The sequence below is a fragment of the Amblyraja radiata genome, chromosome 35 (assembly GCF_010909765.2).
Source record: "Amblyraja radiata isolate CabotCenter1 chromosome 35, sAmbRad1.1.pri, whole genome shotgun sequence".
Taxonomy (NCBI): Eukaryota; Metazoa; Chordata; class Chondrichthyes; order Rajiformes; family Rajidae; genus Amblyraja; species Amblyraja radiata.
In genome coordinates this window covers 14,735,356-14,753,924 of record NC_045990.1, presented here as the reverse complement: position 1 = coordinate 14,753,924, position 18,569 = coordinate 14,735,356, and the positions used below count along the sequence as shown (strand labels likewise).

General features: G+C 45.4%; 1 protein-coding gene across 1 annotated transcript in view; it reads left to right on the top strand.

Moving 5' to 3' along the window:
- The window catches only part of znf653 (zinc finger protein 653), a 57,716-nt gene that overhangs the window by 7,772 nt on the left and 31,375 nt on the right, over nucleotides 1-18,569 (top strand). The window contains exons 3-5 of the mRNA XM_033050789.1: nucleotides 3,893-4,822; nucleotides 9,282-9,366; nucleotides 17,910-18,021. Coding sequence (XP_032906680.1) covers nucleotides 3,893-4,822; nucleotides 9,282-9,366; nucleotides 17,910-18,021 — 1,127 coding nt within the window. The remainder of the gene's footprint in view (nucleotides 1-3,892; nucleotides 4,823-9,281; nucleotides 9,367-17,909; nucleotides 18,022-18,569) is intronic.

Genomic DNA, 18,569 nt, shown 5'->3' with positions numbered 1-18,569 from the left:
CGATGTTGGGGGAGTCCAGAACCAGGGGCCACAGTTTAAGAATAAGGAGTAAGCCATTTCGAACGGAGACGAGGAAACACTTTTTCTCACAGAGAGTGGTGAGTCTGTGGAATTCTCTGCCTCAGAGGGCGGTGGAGGCAGGTTCTCTGGATGCTTTGAAGAGAGAGCTAGATAGGGCTCTTAAAAATAGCGGAGTCAGGGGATATGGGGAGAAGGCAGGAACGGGGTACTAATTGGGAATGATCAACCATGATCACATTGAATGGTGGTGCTGGCTCGACGGGCCAAATGGCCTACTCCTGCACCTATTGTCTATTGTCTATTGACTTCTTGAAGCTTTCATGTTGGTGGATTGCAGTCTTATTGCTTAACACAAATTGAATTGACTCAAAAGTCATAACTGACTAATTGTGTTTCTACAAAGTTGATTTTGTGGTTTAACTGTTACTTTGTGTGGCATTATGTAATAGATTTTTTTGCTGCATAGCTGCAATTTCCCACGCTGTGGAACTCTCAATCCGTAATAAGACCCAAGGACTCAAATCATTAACCATCAGAGTTGTTTTAATTTACTTGAGCAAGGCGAGATGTGTCTCAGTCTAAGACTGTGATCACATATCCAATATTAGTAGGTGCAACAGGATATTTATACAAGAAAACGATTTTTGATCAAGTAGTTCAACGTGTTAATCACATTGCTGAGTTTGCATCATTCACCTAGGTTGTACAATATTGTGTCAATATTGTGTACAGTTTTGGTCTCCTAATTTGAGGAAGGACATCCTTGTACATAGAAACATAGAAATTAGGTGCAGGAGTAGGCCATTCGGCCCTTCGAGCCTGCACCACCATTCAATATGATCATGGCTGATCATCCAACTCAGTATCCCGTACCTGCCTTCTCTCCATACCCTCTGATCCCCTTAGCCACAAGGGCCACATCTAACTCCCTCTTAAATATAGCCAATGAACTGGCCTCGACTACCCTCTGTGGCAGAGAGTTCCAGAGATTCACCACTCTCTGTGTGAAAAAAGTTCTTCTCATCTCGGTTTTAAAGGATTTCCCCCTTATCCTTAAGCTGTGACCCCTTGTCCTGGACTTCCCCAACATCGGGAGCAATCTTCCTGCATCTAGCCTGTCCAACCCCTTAAGAATTTTATAAGTTTCTATAAGATCCCCTCTCAATCTCCTAAATTCTAGAGAGTATAAACCAAGTCTATCCAGTCTTTCTTCATAAGACAGTCCTGACATCCCAGGAATCAGTCTGGTGAACCTTCTCTGTACTCCCTCTAGGGCAATAATGTCCTTCCTCAGATTTGGAGACCAAAACTGTACGCAATACTCCAGGTGTGGTCTCACCAAGACCCTGTACAACTGCAGTAGAACCTCCCTGCTCCTATACTCAAATCCTTTTGCTATGAAAGCTAACATACCATTCGCTTTCTTCACTGCCTGCTGCACCTGCATGCCTACTTTCAATGACTGGTGTACCATGACACCCAGGTCTCGCTGCATCTCCCCTTTTCCTAGTCGGCCACCATTTAGATAATAGTCTGCTTTCCTGTTTTTGCCACCAAAATGGATAACCTCACATTTATCCACATTATACTGCATTGAGGCAATGCAGCGTAGGTTCACGAGAGTGATCCCTGGGATGGCGCGACTGTCATATGAGGAAAGATTGAAATATCCTAAGGATATTTACACTCAAATCATGAGATCAGACGATGAAATAAAAGCAAAAAATATTGGTAATATGCAGAAGATAAAGCAATTATCCAATTAATAAGGTTATACACTTTGGCGGCAAAAACAAGGGGGCAGATTATTATCTCACTGGGGTTAGGTTAGGTAAGGGGGAGGTACAGCGGGACCTGGGTGTCCTTGTACACCAGTCACTGAAAGTTGGCTTATAGGTACAGCAGGCAAGCTAATGGAATGTTGACCTTCATAACAAGAGGATTTCAGTATAGGAGTAAAGAGGTTCTTCTGCAGTTGTATCGGGCTCTGGTGAGACCACATCTGGAGTATTGTGTACAGTTTTTGTCTCCTAATTTGAGGAAGGACATCCTTGTGATTGAGGCAGTGCAGCTTAGGTTCACGAGATTGATCCCTGGGATGGCGGGACTGTCATATGAGGAAAGATTGAAAAGACTAGGCTTGTATTCACTGGAGTTTAGAAGGATGAGGGGGAATCTTATAGAAACATATAAAATGATAAAAGGACTGGTCAAGCTAGATGCAGGAAAAAATGTTCCCAATGTTGGGCGAGTCCAGAACCAGGGGCCACAGCCTTGGAATAAAGGGGAGCCATTTAAGACTGAGGTGAAAAACAATTTTTCACCCAGAGAGTTGTGAATTTATGGAATTCCCTGCCACAGAGGGCAGTGAAGGCCAAGTCACTGGATGGATTTAAGAGAGAGTTAGATATAGCTCTAGGGGTTAGCGGAGTCATGGGATATGGGGAGAAGGCAGGAACGGGTTATTGATAGGGGACGATCAGCCATGATCACAATGAATGGCGGTGCTGGCTCGAAGGGCCGAATGGCCTCCTCCTGCACCTATTTTCTATGTTTCTAATATCTGTGGAAATAGAAACAGATTAAATATTTCTGGTTCTAGACCCATAGGAAGAGCTCTCTTCACAGATGCTGCCTTAATTGCTGAGTGTTTTGAGCATTTTCTGTATTTTATTATTTCATTATTTGATTTAAATCAGCATTTATTCTCATTGAGTCCAACTCAAGGACAAGGTTGTGATGGGTAAACTACCAGGAGAGGGAAGGTACAGCAACAAGTGACCAAAGCCTGTAGATGTGTTATGAGAGCTGCCATGATTTACAGTGATAATGCACTGCCAAAATCATTGAACAGGATCCAGTCTTGGAGGACAAAAGAGCAGAGCCAATACAACACACTGGTGCTATGATAAATCATGATTTGGGCCACGTTCCAGAGAGGGAAGGTAAATGGTTGTCAGTGTTTGATCCATGTAGATCCTGTTCTTGACCAATTTGGAGACCAAAAGGATTACAGATCGTGCGTATTGTAGCTTAACCCCATTGCATCATGAGGTCACCCTAATGTCTTTGTGAGCTGTAACTTACTGCCAAAGTCTGCATGTCACACCTGGTAGAACTTCTCTCAGGTGGGCGAGGGTAGTACTAGCTTCCCATCCAATTTCTGAAAATGTTGAGTATAGAAGTTGGGATGTAATGTTAAAATTGTACAAGGCATTGGTGAGACCAATTCTGGAGTATGGTGTACAATTTTGGTCGCCCAATTATAGGAAGGATGTCAACAAAATAGAGAGAGTACAGAGGAGATTTACTAGAATGTTGCCTGGGTTTCAGCAACTAAGTTACAGAGAAAGGTTGAATAAGTTAGGTCTTTATTCTCTGGAGCGCAGAAGGTTAAGGGGGGACTTGATAGAGGTCTTTAAAATGATGAGAGGGATAGACAGTTGACGTGGACAAGCTTTTCCCATTGAGAGTAGGGAAGATTCAAACAAGAGGACATGATCAAGAGGACATGATTTGAGAATTAAGGGACAAAGGTTTATGGGTAACATGAGGGGGAACTCTTTACTCAGAGAGTGGTAGCTGTGTGGAATGAGCTTCCAGTGGAAATGGTGGAGGCAGGTTCGATTTTATCATTTAAAAATAAATTGGATAGGTATATGGATGGGAAAGGAATGGAGGGTTATGGTCTGAGTGCAGGTAGATGGGACTAGGGGAAAATAATTGTTCGGCACAGACTTGTTGGGCCGAGATGGCCTGTTTCCGTGCTGTAATTGTTATATGGTTGTATATCGGAATGAAATAATACTGGTCTGAGCAACCTCACAGGAACGTTCACAATGTTAAGTTGACTTTTCTGGTTTGCCTACAGTAAGAAAGCATGCAGTTAGCTCGTTGAAGACTCTGGTGGTGTGGTATGAGCACCATAAGCAGACATGCAAGCAGGAACCATTGTTGTATGAACTGCAACAGATGTGTGACTGCTCGGTGGCTGTGGTGTGGCAGTGTGAGGCAGGCCACCAGTATCTACACCACATGGAGCCTGTGCAGAACACCTGCCATTCCCCTGCTGCTGAACCCATCGTCAAGAGCAAGCTGACCATCAGCAACTCGGAGGAAAATCTGAATCAGCAACAGTGCGTTGTGGAGAAAAAGAAGAGCAAGACCAAAAGGAATGCAATCAGAAAGAAACCAGGGCAGCCCAATGAATTGTACATGAAGTGTGAATCAGACACGTCGACTTGTGATGAATCTGATTCGGATCAGAAATTCAAGGAATATTTCAATGTGAAACTCATTGATGTCGAAGCCAATCAACCCAGTTACGGAGGTGGAAATGAAGTGAATGGCAAGCCACAAGCCTTGAGTTCGGGAGAGGAATCTTCCAAAGTGGAAGGGCAAAACGGACAGCATGAGAGGACTGCGATTGATGAGCCAGCATCTTCATGCCAAACTCAGTCACCATGCAGGAATTCCATTGTTGAAGACAATACCCCTTCGTTGGCAGCAGAGCTTCCTACGTTGAATACTCTAGTACAGACTGTTGGGAAAGATGCACTGTACTCCTTAACTACCAATTGCCCTGTAACTGTGCAGATTTCTACGGTACAGAGTTCAGAAATCACCAGCATTACAGAAGAATTTGGACAAGTGCCCTTGGACACTGCACAACAAGTAAATCCTGCTGAATATGAGGAAATGACTTGTACTTTCTCAGAACAGTTGACCTATGTAAATCCAGTGGCTGAATGCTACACCATCGAGGAACAGAATGAAGCTACAGAATGGAATGACCATCCAGGTACCACTTCACCATTTCATATATTTTAACTGCTTTCTTTCATTCGCTTTTCCATCTTTTTTGTCAGTTACAAGAATTGCTAATACAATTCTTATTATGTTAACAAGCCTTTTTTTTGCACTGTGGGTGTTCATGCCACTTTCATATTAAAGTCAGAATGTAGTTTACCTTTCCCAAGCAAAGTTCACAAGCACATGCTCGATCAATGTGAAGCATTGAATAGTTTCAGAATTTGGATAGCACTTGGAAAGACAATTTGGCTGATATTTGAATGACAAATCATTTTGCATTAAGATCTCCTCTAACAGACTGTTCGCAATTTGGAGATGAGTGAGTAGGAAATGTAACCAGGTATTATAGAAACTTATAAAATTCTTAAGGGGTTGGACAGGCTAGATGCAGGAAGATTGCTCCCGATGTTGGGGAAGTCCAGGACAAGGGGTCACAGCTTAAGGATAAGGGGGAAATCCTTTAAAACCGAGATGAGAAGAACTTTTTTCACACAGAGAGTGGTGAATCTCTGGAACTCTCTGCCACAGAGGGTAGTCGAGGCCAGTTCATTGGCTATATTTAAGAGGGAGTTAGATGTGGCCCTTGTGGCAAAGGGGATCAGAGGGTATGGAGAGAAGGCAGGTACGGGATACTGAGTTGGATGATCAGCCATGATCATATTGAATGGCGGTGCAGGCTCGAAGGGCCGAATGGCCTACTCCTGCACCTAATTTCTATGTTTCTATGTATTGTACCAAGGGTTAGTATGAAGTGAGTTCTAAAAAACACTGATCTATATCTAAACAAACAAATGTTATTTTAAACATCTTTTGATTCACTTGCATTACAAATGTTAATAGATTTTGAATTCTTCCTTGGCTACCTGTTTAATCTACCTGTTTAATTATAGGATTAATTTGAGCATTAATAGCATATTTTTCAAATTATTGCAAATGTTGCAGGATATGGGATTCCACGTAACCTTTTGTTTTTGCTCTGTTAGGCTTGTCCCCACGTCTGCAGTTGCACTATTTGCGTCATCTTTATCCTTTTGCCCATTATAAACTATCACAAACAGTTTTAAACGGAATGGGCAATAGCGTGTGCCCTTAAAATGGTACAAAAATACTTGCTGTGCTGTGTCGGTTTGGAGACAGTGAAAGCTCTTTTAAAATCTAGAAATCTAATCATTTGTTCAGTTAGCCAGTGATGACGTCCGCGTTTACAGTGGGGTTGTTGAACTTGGTCCAAGGTAAGTGCATTTTTATTCAATGAAAACTGCAAATTGAATTTTTTTGAGGTCTTTGGAAAGGTGATTGCTATAATTAATTTCTGCTTTCACATCATCGTCAGGAATCTAAAAGTGGATCCACACCATTTTCTCACCTTGCCCTTCCATATCTCTCATTTCCCTCTCCCCTGACTCAGTCTGTAGAAGGACTCAATCGGAAACGTCAATCCGAAACCTATCCAGAGATGCTGCCTGGCCCGCTGAGTTACTTCAGCATTTTGTGTCTATCTTTGGTGTAAACCAGTATCTGCAGTTCCTTCGTACACACTTCTAGTGCATTTTAATTCAGTTTAGAGATACAGCATGGAAACAGGCCCTTCGGCCTACGGAGCCAACGCCAAGCATTGATTGTTCATTCACACTAGTTCTATGTAATCCCACTACCGCAAACACTCGCAACAATTTCCAGAGGGCCAATTAACCTACAAATCCGCACGGCTTTAGGATGTGGGAGGAAACTGGGGCATTCGGAAGAAACCTATGCAGTCACAGAGGGAACGTTCAAACTCCACACAGACAGCACTCAAGGTCAGAATGGAACCCGGGTCTCTGGTGTTGTGAGTTAGTGCACAACCAGCTGTGCTACAGTGCCGCCCTAATCAATAATTTGTACAGATGGAACACTCAGATACACAGCTTCACATGATGCTATTCACTTATTACAAAATAATTTGAATACATAAGAATTTCATTGTTCTGTTTTGGGACATATTACATTAAAAGCATTCTTGGCGCTTGAATAGATAGCTGTAATGATCTTTAAGTAGTATTTGTTCCTTTTACAGATTTTACAGATTATATTATATGCTTTGCCATTCATTACTCTAAAAATCTATGTAATGGATATTTAAATTAAACTTTGGACACAAGTAAGATTGCAGTGTTTTAGAACAGGACTTGGCCACAAAAATACAAACTGCATCTGGCCGAATTGTGATGGCTGATGTAGGTAAACAATTCAAGTACTCATATAAATGAATGCCCACACTGTCTGCATGCACATAAGCCAACCCTGTGATCTGATTTTTTTAATGTCTCCCAAATGATTGAGTGAAATGTTGTGGTCTCTAGTTAACTCATCCTAAAAGGCTCAAGTTATCCCCATTTTCAAACTTGACACATTGTAAGTCGGTCTTAATGTGACTGCAACTTGTAGCTGTCTGCTAATTCGCAGGACCTGCCATTGCATTTTCATTATAGATTCAAGTTATTGTGATAAGGGATTGATTTAAGACGTGACAATAAATTAAACTAATTTATCTTAATCGAAAGCCACATAAATTAAGCATGATGATGAAAAGAAAATAGTTAGATTCAAGATGGTCTATTATCTTTCAATAGATTTGCTTGATGACAAGTGACTGTGTTGGCAGTATGTTTATTAAAATAAAAACTATAGCTGCCATCCTTTAATTCATGGCCAACAACACAAAATGCTGTAGGAAAGAACTGCAATGCTGGTTTAAATTGAAGATAGACACAAAATGCTGGAGTAACTCAGCGGGACAGGCATCATCTCTGGAGAGAAGGAATGGGTGACGAGACCCGAAACGTCACCCATCTATACTATTAGTAAAACTCTCATCTTGATCATTTCTGGTCTGCGTTGTTTTTAAATTTGCGCAAAAATGGTACCCTATATCGTTAGGATATTTCGCCACCTTACTCCCCGTTCTCCTCTGCTCCAAGCGCACCAAGTTTTGTTCCGATCGGTGGAATATTACAAAAGTTATGAAGGTTTAAAAAATCATGAGATCAGCAGATTGGTCTTCTTGCCTGTCAGTCACCATGAAGGTAACGTCCCTTCCGAGGGCGAGGAGAATAAAGCCCCGGAGGCCGGGCTTGAGTCAGTCAGCCTGGAAGCCGTGAGTGTGAGTTGAGTCCAGAACTGTGAGTCCACAAGCCATGAGTGAGTGAACTGTGAGTCCACAAGCCGTGAGTATGTGAAGTGTGAGTCCACAAGCTGTGAGTGAGTGAACTGTGAGTCCACAAGCTGTGAGTGAGTGAAGTGTGAGTCCGGAAGTCGTACTGAGTCCGGAAGTCATGCTGGGTCCGGAAGTCGTGCTAAGTCCGGAAGTCGCGCTTGAGTCCGGAAGTCGTGCTTGAGCCCAGAAGACGAGCCTGAGTCCAGAGGTCTGAGTGAACTGTGAGTCCACAAGTCGTGGCTGAGTGAACTGTGAGTCCACAAGCCGTGGCTGAGTGAACTGTGAGTCCACAAACCGTGGCTGAGTGAACTGTGAGTTCTGGAGGCTCACCACACCCACCCACACACCCCCATCCCCCTCCCCTTGCACACAACCCCCCACCCCCCCACAGCAGCAGGCCATGTCTTAAGCTGTGCCCCTCCCCAGGCTGCAGGACACTCCCCCCACCAGCCCCTGAGAGCTCCCGCCTGAAGCCGACCCCCTCCCCTGGCTGCAGAATACAACAAGAGATGCAACAAGAAAGAATGGACTGAATACATCCCCTCTTTAACGTTTAAATTGTTGTTATATTTTAAGAGTTATTCACATTTGAAGCTTTAATAAATCCCTTTACCACTTGCCGTTGCCGTCAGCTGCACCTGCGCAGTAATACGTGCGTGTTCTACATCACAATGGGAACACAATGGGAGTGAATGGCTGCGCCGCCGGAGAGCCACAAAGAGTGGATGGGGGGGGCGGGGGGTAAGGACAAGAGGCGAAGTGGGAGGGTGAGGGGAGGAAGGGGGATCAGAGGCGTCACAAAAGGGACCCGTCAGCCGCACCTGAGCAGTTGGGGGCTATGCGTGAGTGGTGGAATATTGGAATTGGTGGAGAGGCGGAATATTGCGTTGGGGGACCAGGCCTCCCATGTGAGAATGGGACCCAACGGGTCCCACTTAGTCTAGTTCCTTCTCTCCAGAGATGATGCCTGTCCCGCTGAGTTACTCCAATAATAAATGCTGTGTACTTGTGCCTATGAGAAATGAAACTATGTTCAAGATGTAAAGATCACATTCCAATTCGTATTTAAATGCAGTTAATTAACTTTTCAGTTTCACATCATGATTGATTGGACAGCAGGAATTTCACCTTTGCGTATTTGATCGGATTGTGGGGCTATGTTGTTGCAACAAATAGTTTTACAACAAGGATCATACCTTGAGATTGAATGATGTGTGGCTAAGAATGACATTTTTGTTCTTTACTCATGCAGATGTGATAGCAGAGAGAATGGTCATTGATGGCTCTGCCTTGCCTCCAGTCGAAGCAGGTGAAAATACGCAGGACATGCCACATAAGTGAGTGTTAAGTTAATGCTTTGGTGATTAGGGCATTAGGTTTTCTTCTTGTATTATATCCGCAAAGAATCTCACGTTTCAACAAGCCTGTTTTTAAAGTACCTATTGTGTATTTACCTTGACTGATAAGGCAAAGTATTCAATTCAATTCAATTCAATTCAATTTATTGTCATTTGGACCCCTTGAGGTCCAAACGAAATGCCGTTTCTGCAGCCATACATTACAAACAAATAGACCCAAGACACAACATATTTTACATAAACATCCATCACATTGCTGTGATGGAAGGCCAAAAAAACTTTTCTCTCCACTGCACTCTCCCCCCCCATGTCAGAGTCAAAGTCAAAGCCCCCGGCGGGCGATGGCGAATTGTCCCGTGGCCATTTAAGCCACGCCGGGTGATGCAAGGTCGCACACCGGGTCTTGATGTTAGAGCCCCCGGCGTGCGCTCGCAAACTCCCGCGGCCATTCCAAGCCGCGCGGGGCGGTGATGTAAGGCCCCGCTCCAGGTGCTCTTCAACCCCGCAACTCGGGCGGGAGAAGTCGCCGCTGCGGAAGCCCCGAAAAGCGGTCTCCCTCCAGGGACCCGCGGGCTCCCGGTGCCGTCCGCCAAACCCGCAGTTGCAGCCACCGAATCTCCGGGGGTCGGGTCGCAGCAGCGTCCACCACAGCTCCACCCGCTCTGGACTCGGCCAGCTCCGCGACGGTGAGGTGAGTAGTCAGCACCAGAGCCCCCGGTTTTCCTGTTGGAGGCCGCTCCTCGTTGCAGCCCCAACGACAACGGAGACCCGACAAAGAAAAGGTCGGGTCTCCCGTGCAGGGAGAGATTTAAAAGTTACCCCCAACCCCCCCACACCACCCCCACCCCCCCACACACATACCCCAACAAAAATAACAAAAACTACATTAAAACATAGACATAAAATAATAAAAACGCAGACGGACTGCAGAGGCCGCTGCAGACGAGAGTCGCGCCGCCTACCGGATACATTAGGTAGACAGCAATGACAATTGTTAGTACTGTTGGGATCAACAATTCAGAAATATATTCAGGAATATATATTGCATCTTTTGCAATAGACATGTGGTTGACCCCAATGCCAATGCCCTATGTCTTGTTTGTGGAATGTTCAACAGATTTTGGGTCCATTTGTTCCCATTATTTTGTTTTTTCCATGAAAATGTATAGAAAATAAGAGGGGGTAGGACCAGAAAAGTTTTCAAACTTCTTCTTACCCCTTTTGAACATGAACGATATTATTTGTATTATTTGAGTTACTTATTTGTCTGTTTTCCTTTGTGTTTTATTTTCTTTTTTATTGCTTACAAGTTTATTTGTGTTTGTATTTTTTAACATGTTCAATAAATTAATAAAGTAAGTAAGTAAAAAAAGTAAAAAATATGATGCCAAATATAGATATTTGTACTGGGTTAGCAAGAGGCATTTGTTGGCTTTAGATTTCAAGTGTCTGGGACAACTGTGTGGTTTCCGTATATCTAATTTCTTCAGTAATTTATCCTCGAATTAGATTTACCCTGGTAGAATTGTCTGAGTCTTATTGAGTCTTGTATGTAGCAAGTGATGCTCAGGCAAGCGTGAAATAGCTCTGAGGACGTAACCACTGAATGGATTATTGACGTTAAGCAATTGCAGTTTAACTGAACAAAACAATTAAAAGCAGGTTTTTTTTCATTGATTAATTAGTTCATCTAAAATGGGATTGCTCAAAATGGTTGGAAAATGTATACATTTTTGGCTAAAGTACAGCTTTGTTTAATCAGGCCTGATTACACAGGCTGATTATTTACAAAGACAGACTGATGGTTTGTGCAGGAAAGAACTGCAGATGCTGGTTTAAATCAAAGGTAGACACAAAATGCTGGAGTAACTCAGGGAATGGGTGACGTTTCGGGTCAAGACCCTTCTTCAGACTGATGTCAAGGGAGGGTGCGGGACAGAGATAGAATGTAATCGGAGACAGTAAGACTGGTGGGAGAACTGAGAATGGGGAAGGGATGGAGAGAGAGGGAAAGCAAGGGCTCTTTGAAGTTAGAGAAGTCAATATTCATACCGCTGGGGTGTAAGCTACCCAAGCGAAATATGAGGTGCTGTTCCTCCAATTTGCACTGGGTCTCACTCTGACAATGGAGGAGGCCCAGGACAGAAAGGTCAGATTGGGAATGGGAGGTGGAGTTAAAGTGCTGAGCAATCGGGTAGGTTAAGGTGGACTAAGCGGAGGTGTTCAGCGAAACGATCGCCGAGCCTGCGCTTGGTCTCGACAATGTTCAGGAGTTGACACCTGGAACAACGGATACAGTAGATGAGGTTGGAGACCGATGGTTTATTGCTTATGGGAAAGAAAATTGACATCTAGCATCCAGTTTCAGATTTCTTATTTCAGCTTGGAAGTGGTAGACAAAAAGGAAAGATTTGTTTTCTCTCTACAACAATAACAATTTGATGAATGACAGGCTGAAGCCCATGTGGCTTCTGATCTGACCTAGGGTCCCCCTTTGGTTTTATGTCTCCTCCCCCTATTTCACCTCCCTGATTTCATCCACTTACTTCATACATTTCACTCATAGGCTTTCCCTTAGGGCTGGTACAATGGCATAGCAGTATAGCTGTTGCCTTACAGCACCAGAGTCCTGGATTCAATCTGTCTCTACGGAGTTTGTACGTTCTCCGTGTAACCACGTCGGTTTCCTCCAGGGGGCTCTGGTTTCGTTCAACACTCCAGAAACATGCAGATTTGAAGGTTCATTGGCTTCAGTAAAAATTGGAAATTGTCCCTAGTATGTACGATTTAACTTCAGATGAAATTTCTTTGGATAAATCTCTTAATAATCGACACAGATAAGAAGAGCTTTCTTTAGTTTAGATTTGTGACCTTTATCCATCCATACTGACCAAGTGGCCCCATCAGCTAGTCCCATTTGTCCGTGTTTGGCACTATCGCTCTAAACCTTTCCTATCCATGTACTTGTCAAAATGTATTTTAAATGCTCTTCTCGTACCTTCCAAAGCAGCCCTACCATGAGGAACCTTATCAAAGGTCCTTTAGACAACATCCACTGCCTTGCCCTCATCAACCTTTTTCAGTTATTTCTTCAAAAGCGGGGCCTGTCGACCCTCACCGGCCATCCACTGACCGGGACTTCCGACGCTTCGCCCACTGACCCGGACTCCACTCCCCGCGGACCTCCACCAGTGACTCTACCGATCCTCACCACTCCACTGCCCACCAGCAGGCCGCAGCCATCGCCTTACCTGAGTCCTAGGCTCAGCTCCGGGCCTGAAGTCTCCATGCTGCAAACTCTCACACCACGGAGTCTGATTGTGCTGGGTCCTAGTGCTGACCCCCCCCCCCCCCCCCAACACAGGAAACCTCAGTGGGTGTTCCACTGGGTCGTCCCCTTCCCCCTTATACAATGTGACCCCAGCTCCTCCCCACCCACACTATAGTCCTCATACCCCCCTCCTCCCTGACCACCCACCACCCCCCTACCAGACATCGCCTCGGCCTCTGTCCACTCATCTGCCTTCCTCCGGTCCCAACCCCCTTCCTTGCCGTATGTTTACCATCCCCCCTGACCTCCCCCTCTCTGATGATCTGTCCTCAGCAGAGGCCTCACCTTTGTTCCCCTCCGTCCCCACCTCAATGAGTTCCGCGCCCACCACGATGTGGAGCTCTTCTTCCGTCGCCTCCGCATCCAAGCGTTTTTCCATGGGAAGGAGTCCTCACCTCCTAGTGATGACCCTTTCTCCCTTCTCCAACAGACCCCATCCTCTTGGACCCCCCCTCATGGCCGTCTACCCGCTTTTGTCCTTTTTATTCTAAACTGCCGGCGGGACATCAACTGCCTCAACTTCTCCACTCCCCTGTCTCACTCTAATCTCTCCCCCCCTGAACGTACAGCCCTCTCCACTCACTCTGCAACAACCCCGACTGGGTGATCAAACCTGCCGATGAGGAAGGTGCCATGGTAGTCTGGCGCGCTGACCTCTCGCCAACTCAAGCGCCAACTTTCAGACACCTCCTCCTACTTATCCTTGGACCATGACCCCACAGACAAGCACCAGGCCATTATCTCAAACACTATCGCTGGCTTCATCACTTCCGGCTCCCTGCCCTCCCAAGCCTCCAACCTCATCGTTCCCCAGCCCCGCACGTCCCGATTTTATCTTCTCCCCAAAATCCACGAACCTGACTGTCCTGGCAGACCCATTGTTTCCGCGTGTTCTTGTCCCACCAAACTTATTTCCACATACCTCGACTCCATCTTATCCCCCCTGGTCAAATCCCTCCCTACCTATGCCCAATACAACAGTTATCAAGGGTCACTTTAATCTACATATAGATTGGGCCAACCAAACTGGTAACGGCACTGAGGATGATTTCCTGGAATGTATACGGGGTGGGTTTTTAAACCAATATGTAGAGGAACTGACTAGAGGGCAGGCCATCCTAGACCGGGTATTATGTAATGAGGAAGGATTAGTTAGCGATCTTGTTGTGCAAAGCCTCTTGGGCAACAGTGACCATAATATGGTGCAATTCTGCATTAGGATGGAGAGTGACACGGTTAATTTAGAGAACAGGGTCCTGAAATTAAAGAAAGGAGACGTTGAAGGTATGAGACGGGAATTGGCCAGGATAGACTGGCAAATCTATTCATAACTAAAGCTCTAATCTTGTTATCTTCCGGTTGCGCGATCATTCTATTTTTGCAAAAACGTTACTACGATTTTTCGCCAGCTTACCGTTCTCCAGTGCTACGATTGCACCAAGTTTCGTTCCGATTGGTGGTCTAATGTAAACGTTAGCGAGGTTTAAATATCTTTAAAACTGCGCGTGCGCAGATCGATCTCCTCTCCTGCCGTTCAGCGCCGCGTGGATTGGTCTTTCTCCTGTCCACTCCCTGCGTCATCACGTCTTTACTGGAGCTGTGGCTGGCCGGCGCAGATTTCCAACCGGACACAATTTTCGGAGTAAACAGCCCGGCCTGGCGCGGGAAATGTCGCTAAACGGAAAGCAGAGAATCTGATCCTGGCGAAGGAGAACGCCCAGCGACTGCTGTGAGTCCGCTCCAGCCTCTTCCCCTCTGGTCCCCCTCGCTGGCTCGTGCCTCCCTCCCCCATGATACCCCCCACAATCCCTTCCGGTAGGCGGCGCGACTCTCGTCTGCAGCGGCCTCTGCAGTCCGTCTGCGTTTTTATTATTTTATGTCTATGTTTTAATGTAGTTTTTGTTATTTTTTGTTGGGGTATGTGTGTGGGGGGGTGGGGGTGGTGTGGGGGGGTTGGGGGTAACTTTTAAATCTCTCCCTGCACGGGAGACCCGACCTTTTCTTTGTCGGGTCTCCGTTGTCGTTGGGGCTGCAACGAGGAGCGGCCTCCAACAGGAAAACCGGGGGCTCTGGTGCTGACTACTCACCTCACCGTCGCGGAGCTGGCCGAGTCCAGAGCGGGTGGAGCTGTGGTGGATGCTGCTGCGACCCGACCCCCGGAGATTCGGTGGCTGCAACTGCGGGTTTGGCGGACGACACCGGGAGCCCGCGGGTCCCTGGAGGGAGACCGCTTTTCGGGGCTTCCGCAGCGGCGACTTCTCCCGCCCGAGTTGCGGGGTTGAAGAGCTCCTGGAGCGGGGCCTTACAGCACCGCCCCGCGCGGCTTGGAATGGCCGCGGGAGTTTGCGAGCGCGCGCCGGGGGCTCTAACATCAAGACCCGGTGTGCGACCTTGCATCACCCGACGTGGCTTAAATGGCCACGGGACAATTCGCCATCGCCCGCCGGGGGCTTTGACTTTGACTCTGACATGGGGGGGAGAGTGCAGTGGAGAGAAAAAATTTTTGGCCTTCCATCACAGCAATGTGATGGATGTTTATGTAAAATATGTTGTGTCTTGGGTCTATTTGTTTGTAATGTATGGCTGCAGAAACGGCATTTCGTTTGGACCTCAAGGGGTCCAAATGACAATAAATTGAATTGTATTGTATTGTATTGTATTTACTCCGAGCTCTCTCCCCCACCGCCCCCACAACCTCCCCAGCCCACATACCTCATCAGCAAAGATTTAAAGCGCATAGATGAACTCCAGAAATTGTTCATCCCTGTCTGGCGAAAACATAAAACTAGGAAGGCGGTTCAACCGTGGCTAATGAGGGAAATCAAGGATTGTGTTAAAACCAAGGAAGAGGCATATAAAATGGCCAGAGGAAGCAGCAAACTGAAGGACTGGGAGAAATTTAAAATTCAACAGAGGAGGCCAAAGGGGTTAATTAACGATTTATACGAGGGAATTAAATGTGAACATCTCCAAGTTTGCTGATGATACAAAGCTGGGTAGCAGTGTGAGCCGCGAGGAGGATATCATGATGCTGCAGGGTGACTTGGATAGGTTGGGTGAGTGGGCAAATACATGGCAGGTGCAGTATAATGTGGATAAATGTGAGATTATCCACTTTGTTGGCAAAACCAGGATGGCAGATTATTATCTGAATGGTCTCAGATTAGGAAAAGGGGAGTTACAATGAGACCTGGGTGTGCTTGTACATCAGTCACTTCTGCCTCTGCTTCTGCTTGTTTATTGCACAACCGCCAACAGCTGGGTTATCAAGTGCAAATAAGTGAAAGTAAGCATGCAGGTGCAGGAGCAGTGAGGAAAGCTAATGGCATGTTGGCCTTCATTGCAAAAGGATTTCAGTTTAGGAGCAAGGAGGTCCTACTGCAGTAGCATAGGGCCCTGGTGAGACCGCACCTGGAGTATTGTGTGCAATTTTGGTCTATTTGAGGAAGGACATTATTGCTATTGAGGGAGTGCAGTGTAGGTTCACCAGGTTAATTCCTGGGATTGCGGGACTGCCATATGATGAAAGAATGGGTCGACTGGGCTTGTATTCACTGGAATTTAGAAGGATGAGAGGGGATCTTATAGAAACATAACATTCTTAAGGGATTGGACAGGCTAGATGCAGGAAAAATGTTCTCGATGTTGGGGGAGTCCAGAGCCAGGGGTCACAGTTTAAAAATAAGGGGACGGCCATTTAGGTCTGAAATGAGGAAAAACTTTTTCACCTAGAGAGTTGTGAATCTGTGGAATTCTCTGCCGCAGAAGCCAGTGGAGGCCAATTCACTTCATGTGTTCAAGAGAGAGTTAGATTGAGGTCTTGGGACTAACAGAATCAAGGGATATGAGGAAAAAGCAGGAACGGGGTTCTGATTTTAGGTGATCAGCCATGATCATATCGAAGGGCCGAATGGCCCACTCCTGCACTTAATTTTCTATGTTTCTATGTTTTCATCTCTGTGTGGAGATGCAGGAGATGGGCAAAGTCCTCGATGGGTATTTGTCCATTTTTAACACGGAGAAAGACATGAAGACTGGGGAATTGGGACAGTTGTGGAGATGTCTTGAGGAAGTGCTGGGCATCTTGAGGCGTATAAAGTGCCTTACTGAAGTCCATGTAGACCATTTCTACAGCTTTGCCTTCATAAAGAGAGGCACAACATTAGTCACCCTCTAGTCATCCGACACCTCGTCCGTCCCGAACTGAATTCATATATCTGAGACAGGGCTCCCACAACTTCTTCTCTTGCTTCTGGCACTTCCTTAGATATATCTGATTAGGCCCATGAGACTTATCTGCCTTCATATGCCTCACGGCGTCCATCACCTTGACCGGAATATGGACTGTCCTCAAGACATCACCATTAACTGTCCCAAATTCCCTCACCTTCATGTTGTTGTCTATGGGAAAAATAGAGAAATATGCATAGATCAGCTTGCCCAGCTCCTGCACGTAAATGACCGCTATGGTTTATGAGGGGCCCTCTTCTCTTTCTAGTTACCCTCTCCCCTTCATCTATTGCAATGTTGGACTTGGCATCATGTTTGGCACAGATATTATGGGCCAAAGGGCCTGTTGCTATGCCTGTTCTATGTTCTCTAACCAGGAATGGAGGGAATTTTCTGCTGATTCATATGGTGTTTACAATGACATAGTACAAAATAAGTGACATTAGCAAAACGTTTCCCATTCATTCATTCAATGTATTCTAACAGAGTGTCCATGTTTTGCCTTTGTACATGACGTGGGTAAAATAACTTTTAGAAGGCCATGGGTGATAGAAATTGTAACTCCGACTCCACCCAATGGTAGAAATAAGCAGCTGCAGGAGGAACCATATACCTAAATTAAAGAATAGGGTGACAAAGCATTTATAGCAGGTAAAAGATTATTCTTTGTTCTTCACACGGACCTTTCCTCCCTGTCATCTCAACGCCTTAGCCTTCTTTTACTTTCACTTTCATGTGTTTGTTTGGCTCTCTGTTAAATGATCTCATTATAGACATTCCATGGTTTGACATTCTAACCAAGCAAAAATACTTCATTTATTAATGTTTCTCGTACACTTGTGGACCAGGTTCTCTCTTGTAAAGTCTCCATATCTTAGATGATCTTTGCACGTAAGGTTGATTGAGATGAGTTGTGTTGGTAGATATATTGACCCAGTCTAATCTTTGCACCCTCTTTCAGACCAAAGAGGAAAAAACGGGGTCATGTTATTGATGCTGACGGGATGTTTCAGCTGTTTCATTGTCCGCATGAAGGATGCAACCAGGTGTACATCACGTTAAATAGCTTCCAGGCAAGTAATGACCCTTGCAAATAACTCTAACGTTTAAAAATCATAAGCTTGTCATGAATTCGAGAGGAGGGTAAGAAAGACACCATTAATTCAAGAGGCAAATGTATTTAAATGTCATATTCTCTTAGGGACGGAACTGAGGCTCAGCGGTAGAGTTGCTGCCTGACAGCGCCAGAGTCCCAGGTTCGATCCTGACTACGGGTGTTTGTACGTTCTCCTTGTGACCTACACGGGTATTCTCCAGGATCTCCGGTTTCCTCCCACACTCCAAAGCCATACACTTTTGTAGGTTAATTGGCTTGGTATAATTATAAATTGTCAGTAGTGTGTGCAGGATAGCATTGGTGTGTGGGTATCACTGGCGGCATGGACTCGGTGGGCCGAAGGGCCTGTTTCCACGCTGTACCTCTAAACTAAAAACTTTTTTAAAAATGTACTGTGACCAGAAAAATGAACGTCTTAGTTACTGCAGCTGTACAGGCACATTAACAATAATTTATATACAATATACAATAATTTATCAATTACACTAGGTAATCATACCATCA